Source organism: Cotesia glomerata, linkage group LG1, assembly GCF_020080835.1.
Source record: "Cotesia glomerata isolate CgM1 linkage group LG1, MPM_Cglom_v2.3, whole genome shotgun sequence".
Taxonomy (NCBI): domain Eukaryota; kingdom Metazoa; phylum Arthropoda; class Insecta; order Hymenoptera; family Braconidae; genus Cotesia; species Cotesia glomerata.
In genome coordinates, this window is record NC_058158.1 from 34,522,556 (window position 1) to 34,532,136 (window position 9,581).

Consider the following 9,581-nt stretch of genomic DNA (forward strand, 5'->3'; position numbering starts at 1 on the left):
ACAATCGATAGTGAATGTAGGTTTGGTGTGTTGGGGCAGGGACGCAGTTGTAGTTGTGTTGGATGTTGAATAAAATTGAAGTAGAATATCCAGCCCAGCATAAAGTAAACCAGCAATATCCAGTGTGTCATTGATGCACATTATAGTTACATAGTAAATGATTGCGAGAATGTGTTGTGATGTTCCTGTTTGTTGATGATAAATTACTCACTCGGTGTAGATGCTTTTTGGTGAGTTGAGTGGTTAATTTTTAGTTAATAAATAAAATAAATTTATTTTTTAATTCACCAGCCACACGGGCCGATTTGAAAGGTTATAAAATTAGTGTTAGCGGTTTTTATAAAATACTGTTACCCGACGGTGTCTCAGGATGTCCTCGTTGTCATTTAAATTAACAAGAATTTATGCATCACATTTTTCATTATTACATATGTCTACATCATACACAATGAGTTTATTATTTATATTATATTACCTAAATACCTAGTAAATTAGCCATTACTATTACTCACAGCTATTGGGTTGTTTTTATATAAATTAAATTTATTAAATTTCATTGGACGCCATCGACCAACGACAACTTAACCTTTTCTAACCCACGGAATTCTTTTACTCGGTAAATCGGCTCATATTTCTGCGATACTAATATTTTTTTTAATTCACACTATTTCTCATCTTCATTATCATTATTATGATTGATTTCACAGTTTAAATTACAACCTCAAGTTATATCTAGTTGTAAAACAGCAACTACTATTTTTTTTTTTGACTTAATAAAATTAAAAAATACGTTACAGTGAATAAAATTATATAAACGAGTAAATTAATCATATTATGTAGACTTATATTAATTGAGTGTATAAATATAAATAATAATGATGTAATGTATTAATTATAATAATTGTTACTGATATAGGTGAAGTGTGTATAGATAAATTGGTGAGCCGGCAGGCAAGATGGGCAAACTCTTGTCAAAAATATTTGGCAACAAGGAGATGCGCATCCTTATGTTGGGATTAGACGCAGCTGGAAAAACTAGTATCCTTTTTATATTATTAAATAATTAAATGTAAATTTTTAATCAATTTTATTCCTTAATAATGATAATCAGCAATATTGTATAAACTTAAATTTGGACAGTCTGTCACAACAATACCAACAGTAGGATTTAATGTGGAAACAGTAACATACAGAAATGTTAAATTCAATGTTTGGGTAAGTTTATTGTGAATTTTATTAAATTATTATAATTATGGTTATGATAATTTAAAACAAATAATTGTAGGACGTGGGCGGTCAAGATAAAATACGCCCGCTTTGGCGTCATTATTATACCGGAACACAAGGACTTATTTTTGTAGTGGATTGTGCAGATCGTGATCGAATTGACGAGGCTCGTCAAGAATTGCATCGAATTATCAACGACAGAGAAATGCGTGACGCTATTATATTAGTATTTGCCAATAAGCAAGATCTTCCTAATGGTAATATTTTTTTTATTTCAATTGGGTTAATTTAAAAGACATATTCTATCAATCTATGAATACACGGAAAAAATTTAACTAAAATTCACTTGGATTTCGGTTAATTTTTAGTTTCAAATAGTACAGCGAAAATCAGGGTGGCACAAATTTAAATATTACAAAATTTAATGTAGAAAGAGTAAAAGCCACAATTTATTATTTAATATCGAAAATGAGATTAGTAGCTGTCACTAATAGTAAATAATGACTCTCTCATCTTAAGAAATTACTGTTCAAACAGTAAAAATTGCCGTTTCTATATACGGTCTATACTATGAGAAGAAGGGGAAGGTATCACACTCGGAGAATTTAACATTTGAAACAGTAAAAATTCTACTCTTAAAATATATATTTTACCAGTCCAAACAAATCAATAATTATAGTTTGATTTTTAGCGTTGTTTTTAAAATTTACCATTTTACTTTGTAAATATTGACGTCGCTTGTATAGAAATTTAGTAACTAGTTTATATTTTTTACATATCATGCGATCATTTTTTAGGTACGAAATGATGAAGATCAAAGTCAAAATTCTTAATTATTATACTTTAACATTTTCGACTTTCACATAGCGAATATTACTGTTTGAAATAGTACTTTCTTTCATCTAAATAATAAATTGTAGCATTTAAATGATAAATATTATAAAGTGATTATTAAAATCCAGATTTTACTGTTTGAAATGGTTTTGATCGTTAATTATTATAAATCGACTATCATTTATTACAGTTTACTTTTTTCCGTGTAAAATTCACTCGGTTTCCGGTTAATTTTTAGCTTCAAACAGTACAGCGGACATCAGCGTGGCACAAATCTTAATATTACAAAACTTAATGTAGAAAGTGTAAAAGCTACAATTTATAATTTATTATCAAAAATGTGATTAGTAGCAGTCACTATAGTAAATAACGACTCTCTTATCTTAAAAAATTACTGTTTCAAACAGTAAAAATTGCCGTTTCAATATATAATCTATACTATGAGGAGAAGGAGAAGGTATCACACTCGGAGAATTTGACATTTGAAACAGTAAAAATGCTACTTTTAAAATATATATTTTACCAGTCCAAACAAATCAATAATTATAGTTTGATTTTTAGCGTTGTTTTATAAAATTTACCATTTTACTGTGTAAATATTGACGTTGCTTGTATAGAAATTTGGTAACTAGTTTATATTTTTTACATATCATGCGATCATTTTTTAGGTACAAAATGATAAATATCAAAGTCAAAATTCTTAATTATTATACTTTAACATTTTCGACTTTCACATAGCAAATATTACTGTTTGAAATAGTATTTTCTTCCATATAAATAATAAATTGTAGCATTTAAATGATAAATATTATAAAGTGATTGATAATATCTTGATTTTACTGTTTAAAATGGTAATTTTTTCCAGTTGATCATTAATTATTATGAGTCAACTATCATTTATTACAGTTTACTTTTTTTCGTGTAAAATTCACTCGGTTTCCGGTTAATTTTTAGTTTCAAATAGTACAGCGGACATCGGGGTGGCACAAATTTAAATATTACAAAACTTAATGTAGAAAGAGTAAAAGCCACAATTTATAATTTAATATCGAAAATGAGATTAGTAGCTGTCACTAATAGTAAATAACGACTCTCTCATCTTAAAAAATTACTGTTTCTTGAAATGTATATTTTACCAGTCCAAACAAATCAATAATTATAGTTTAATTTTTAGCGTTGCTTTTATAATTTACCATTTTACTTTGTAAATATTGACGTTGCTTGTATAGAAATTTAGTAACTAGTTTATATTTTTTACATATCATGCGATCATTTTTTAGGTACGAAATCATAAATATCAAAGTCAAAATTCTTAATTATTATACTTTAACATTTTGAACTTTCACATAGCGAATATCACTATTTAAAATAGTATTTTCTTCCATGTAAATAATGAATTGTAGCATTTAAATGATAAATATTATAAAGTGATTGTTAAAATCACGAGTTTACTATTTGAAATGATAATTTTTTGATCATTACTTATTATAAATCGACTATCATTAACTACAGTTTACTTTTTTCCGTGTAAAAATGAATAGATCAAGCGTTTAAAATAAATTTTAATTTTATGGAAAGTAAGACGGAAAAGTTATCGCTAGCTCCGTTTTAAAAGTCATTTCAACCTGATAAAAGTGAAAGTAATTAGCAAGTAGTTGGTTTTTAATTACTAAGAAAGTAGCTAATTATTATCTAATTCATTAAATGGAATTTAAATTATGTTGTAGCAATGAAGCCACACGAAATACAGGAGAAACTGGGCTTAACGAGAATACGAGATAGAAATTGGTATGTTCAGCCGTCATGTGCCACGACGGGGGATGGACTTTACGAAGGCCTTACTTGGTTGACTAGTAATCATAAATTATGAATAATTAGTTAGTCTTTATTCCTCGTGGTTTAAAAATAAAAACTAAAAAAGATAATGATAAAGAAAAATAATAAGTAAAGTAATAACTACAACAGCAACAACATATACAACACGCCTGCCATGTGATTTTACCTTATGCCAACAATGTTGAGACTCAGCGCTTATAATAACGCGCAAAAATAGAATGATTGTGAATAGTGATGTGATGTGTGATGTGTTGATGCGATGGCATAACATACTACATACATATTACATACATGCATATTACATACTTGTCCGCCGCTGTGTGTAAACTAACTTACGAACGTGATGGAATGTGAATCTAATGTACAATGGCTTGTTTCAATAATATATGTATAGAGAAAGAGAGTTTAAGAGTAAGAGGGAGAAAAAGGAGAGAGTGGGTTTAGTTGTTACATAGACATCCCCATTCACACGGTCTATCGTTCAACAATGAGCTACCAATGTCTCTCTTATCAAAATTACCGGTTCTATCTCTTATTATTATTTTTTATTTTATTATTTCGTTGTATAATTATACCCGAGGTTTATCAAAGATGATGATTTTTGTTCTAAAAAATAATTATTATATAAAAATAAAAAAAAAAAAAATTCGAAAAAAATTTAATGGTAAAAAAAGACTTTGTAAAATCTGTAACTTCATTTATTAACGTTATAAAAAATTTTTTTTATTGTAAAATAGTTTAATACAATTTTTGCAATATCAATTTGTAGCTTTTACAGGTTCAATTGATTTAAAAGATATTTTTTTATTATTTAAAAATTATATTTATATAACAAAAAAAATAATATCATTTATTGGCAGTACTTGTAATTTTTTAAATATGTATTGCGATGTTCACAAGTTTGAAACAAAACAAATTTACTATTATATATAAATAAAAATATTGATTTAATTGCGATTATATTTTTAAAAAAATTAGCAAGAGCTTTGTTCTGCGCTAAAATTAGTAACAATGAGATGTAAAAATTTATTGCTTCTTGCAAACGTTATTTACGTTTTAGTTTTAAGTAATAATTATTAAAAATCATTTAAATAAATACCACAATGGAATTTATTTATTTAATTATTAAATAATACCGTGGTTTATGTCAATCAATTTATATTAATAATAATAATTATGATGAATCGATCTAAAAATAATAAATTTAATTTATAAAAAATAAATAACAGAATGAAATTATAAAGCTTAATTAAAATAGTTTTTTTTATGAAATAGTAAATTTAAATAAAGTACAACGGCGCGACGATTTAGTTGTAATGGATAAAAAAATTTCTGCAAATAATTGAATTGAATTATTATTATAATTATTATTATTATTATTATTATTATGTATGTCTAACGCTCAAGATGTTTTAATTGCTAAAAATACAAAATATCGAATATTTTTTATTCAATTGTCCGCAGAATTTTTTTTCCCACTTTATTTTTTTTGTAAATGTCATAACAGCTAAAGAAAATTAACGAGCACATGAGCAAAATCACAAGCGACGTTAAATGAGCATAAAAAATATTTTATTATTATTACGATTATTTTTGATCAATATATGAGTGTTCATATTAAGTAGGAATTAAATAAATTGAATTATATAGGGAGTGGATACGTATCTTCTTTGATGTTGCCAAAGCAACGTTGCAATTGCATTCCGTAGTATAAAAAAAAATAAACCATTTTTAGACGGTCATTCATCGAAAACATTCACTGAATTATAAAATAATTCCAATATTTTTTATTATTAATAAAGTAATAATTATTAACAAATGTTGCCAATTGAAATAAATGATTAATCAAATATTTAAAATTGTGCTTTTGTCAACAAAATACCGTACAATTATAAATTTTCAGACTAATTGTTTTACAGAGAATTAATTAATAATAATAAATATTAAATATTTTGTAACTAACAATTCAGTATTGCTTTTGAAATTAGTCGACAGTTAGTTAATGTTAAAGTGTAAATTTTAATCCATTTTTGTGGTCAATTTATACGATCCCTCAATAATTATTATACTTATAATTAATGAAAAAAAAAAAAAAAAAAAAAAAAAAAAACAGGTGTACTGTATAGAAACGACTGAAAAATTATCTTTACGTTCTATGTAAATTGTATTTTAGTTCACTGTTTGTAATTTAAAAAAGCAACCCGTCGAAAATTTTCATTATAACACTTTTATTATTACTATTATTATTATCATTACTATTATTCTTATATTTTACATATATATCTTTCTACTCCTGTTTTATTTTTCTCACACGTTCATCTAGTTTCTTTTTTACTTTACAAAAAAATCATAAATCAATAATAGACGGACCATCGTGTATTATGTGTAATCGCGATATTTAATGTCACTATTTTCGATAAATCAATAAGAAAACAATAAATAACAAAATTTTTAAATTACTGTTGTATTTTTTTATATGTATCTATGTGATAAATGATAACAGAATCAAAGGTAACAAGATACTCGGATAAAGATTTTTAAAATCCGAGTCAAGAGCGTAAAGTCCAATCAATAAAAAATAATTGGTAGTGTAAGTTTTTTTTTTTATTCATCAATTTATCTAATTGATAACCGAAACTAAAAGTTTATTTCATTTCATCTGTTTTGTTTGAAGAAAAAAAACTGATGAATAAATAAAAATATAAAAGTTAAATCGCATTAAATGGGATTCAATTTAAAACTCAATCCAGTCTGTACGAGTAGGATTTATAAAATTGTATAAGACAATTTGTCCAGCAAATAATATTTTTTTTTTTTATTCAATCAGTATCTATACAAGAGAGATCGTTTATAATGAAATAAATTCAATGAAATTTAGTTTAAATACCCAAGTATAAATCCGTGCGGGTATATAATACGTAACCATGGGTCAGGGTTACTCCAAGGTTTCCACCCATTTTTCCGGCCTCCCTTCCGCTACTTTACAACGCATTCATCGTCTCTCTAGGCTTGTTTATCGTACCCGGATCTGTATACACCGAATGGCAAACTCAAATAAATAAAAAAGAAAAACAATATTAAAAAATACAAGATAAAAAACCGCGAGCAATCAATCACTGGAAAAAAAATTAAAAAGAAGAAATAAAATAAAAAGCGATATATACTGTAGATATTATCATGCATCGAAAAAAGAATCTAAAATTGTAAATAAAAAATTTAGCCGTGTCACTCTTATCCGGCGGAGATTTTTATTTTATATTTTTCTCCTGGAAAAGTACATTATGTCATCGTGGGCGACCGGAAACTACCAAGAAAAATAAGAATAAGAAGAAGATATCTATGTGCCAAGTTCCCGTATGCTGGGTACAGGAGGTCGAGTATGTGCCAAAAGTTTTTGAGCGATCGGACGCCAGTACATGCATCCCTAGTTATAGTCCGGTATTATACCAGCAAGCACAGTCTAGTCTACTGGCATCCTCTCTGAGTATAAGTAAAGTCTGGTCATGGGATTGGGTACTGAGTTTTGGGTACAGCGGCACACAGGCTCTTATACAGCCACAAGACCCGGTGCGCTATGTAAAGTGATAAAAAAGTTGGCTGATGTAATAAAAATCGATTCAGCAGATAGATACCGAGCAATTGGTCACGCGTAATGCCAAAGGCTTATGACCCATGTCATGCGAGTATACTTTCAGCTCTGCTGTAATAATATATATTATTATCATTATAATAATAAATTGGAGTTGGGTGGAGCGAATGGGTAGTTAAGCGAGAAATGAATTTTTTAGAGCTCTGATACAACTAGTCTTTCCCTTTCATTTAGAGTGGATTAAAACACTCTTGATATAATAAATAATAAAGTAATTTATTTCTTCTTTAAAGAATTTTTTGAAAAATAATTTATTATTAGCAACCTTGCAGTCACTATGTGACTTGTGAACTATAAATAAAGAAAATTTTGGTTTAGTAAATAATGACTTTTGTTAAGTTGCACTGTACTTTCTTAACTATTGACGTTTTTGACGATATAAGCTCATCCTGATGTTACACTCATCAAGAGCTTTGATTTGAGTACCCACATGCATTTTGATATATTTTTCATATATACATATATATAATATACATAAATATACGAAAAATTGATGTGGGTACTCAAATGAAAGGTCATGATGAGTGTAATGTCGGGGAGAACTTATATCTTCAAAAATATTATTAGTTGACAAGATAGCAAAGTCAGTTCTTAATTATTGATATTTTTTAAGGTATAAGCTCATCTTGATGCTACATTCATCAAGAGCTTTCATTTGAGTACCCATATGCATTTTCATATATTTTTCATATATATATATATATAATATATATAAATATATGAAAAATTGATGTGGGTACTCAAATGAAAGGCCTTAATGAGTGTAATGTCGGGGTGAGCTTATATCTTTAAAAATGTCAATATTTCACAAGACACAAGGTCATTTCTTAATTATATATCCGGAGATAGAGTATTTTTGAATGCACCTTAAATATTTATCATAATAAATTGACTATCGGTGAAAATGATATGAAACCTTGAGAAGGCACAAATTCAAGTCAATTGCAATGACACTAAATTTCACTAAAAAAACCGATTTTATCATATGATTATCTTGGAAACAAAATTTTTCTTATTTTCCTAATAATAAAGATTATTTACAAAATACTTGAGAAGAAATGTAAAAATATAATTTTTTTTTATTAATAATAATAACTGGTGAATATTTTCTTCACAAAAACTCAGAGAAAAATCTCAAGATATTATCAAATTTCTCCTAATTTCAGTATGCATTTTATGATAAGTAGTAAAAATACATACTGGTATAGTTACGATATGAATATAATAATAATAATAATAAAAACATGAGGTAGCCTTTCAGCTAGACGTCATTACGGTAATCATCGGTCTGCGACGAAAGAATATAAGGCTGAAGAAATGGCAAAGTAAAAGGGGGAGAATTGGCTGCGTTCCGGAAAATGCGCAAGGACTTGCATGAGAGAAAGGCGAGAGGGTGAGGTCGCGAGCGCGTGATGCCAGAAGAAGTAGTTGTAGCTGAAGTTGTAGTGGTGCTTCTGAGGATGTAAAGAAAAGCCCGAGACAGAGGGAAAGAGGAGAGACGTAGGAAGAGATCCGCGGGAGGCTAGGAAAGGGTAGCTAGGTACAAGCCAAAGGAACTGGAGCTTGCGAGGACGAGAGCTTGCGTACGGTAGATTCTTACCTAAGCCGGGGGTGTTGGTGGGAGTCGGGATCGGCCTCGCGCCATATCGAGGAACCGAATGGGAATATATGTGTGGGGTGAACTGAACTCCTTTGGCCGCTCCACCGAAGTATTGGTACAACGTGAACATACATGTTAAATCAATGATGCCGAGCTTGCGCGCCTCTCGGAGTCCTGGTCAACCGTAGTCTGGGGTGTCTATGTATATATATATACACAATATGAGGAACGAGAACGAGGTGCGAGGCGAGGGGTGGGAAGAAATCGAGGGAGAGACAGAAAATACCGGGCAGAGCCAAACACGAGGAAGAAAGCTAGAGGAGTCGTGTGAGGGCGATGATGATGATGATCACAGTTGTCGTAGTAGTCCAAGTGGTGGTAGTGAGGGTTGAAGCAGTGGTGAAGCGGGATATTACATCCACACACCTGCTGTCT

General features: G+C 28.9%; 1 protein-coding gene across 1 annotated transcript; it reads left to right on the forward strand.

Annotated features, from left to right (window-relative positions):
- The first annotated feature begins 41 nt into the window (after window positions 1–41).
- On the forward strand, window positions 42–3,961 carry LOC123264163 (ADP-ribosylation factor 6). The gene is made up of 5 exons (XM_044727318.1): window positions 42–230; window positions 917–1,038; window positions 1,112–1,215; window positions 1,286–1,484; window positions 3,789–3,961. Exons 2-5 carry the CDS (start codon window positions 957–959, stop codon window positions 3,929–3,931), a joined length of 528 nt encoding a protein of 175 aa, XP_044583253.1. The 5' UTR covers window positions 42–230; window positions 917–956; the 3' UTR covers window positions 3,932–3,961.
- Window positions 3,962–9,581: the final 5,620 nt, after the last annotated feature.

Excerpts from the sequence above, each read along its gene's own strand:
- LOC123264163 (XM_044727318.1), top strand. The coding sequence starts at position 957 with ATGGGCAAACTCTTGTCAAAAATATTTGGCAACAAGGAGATGCGCATC. Across the intron at positions 1,216-1,285 it reads ATGTTAAATTCAATGTTTGG|GACGTGGGCGGTCAAGATAA; the intron begins GTAAGTTTATTG and ends AAATAATTGTAG. Across the intron at positions 1,485-3,788 it reads TAAGCAAGATCTTCCTAATG|CAATGAAGCCACACGAAATA; the intron begins GTAATATTTTTT and ends ATTATGTTGTAG.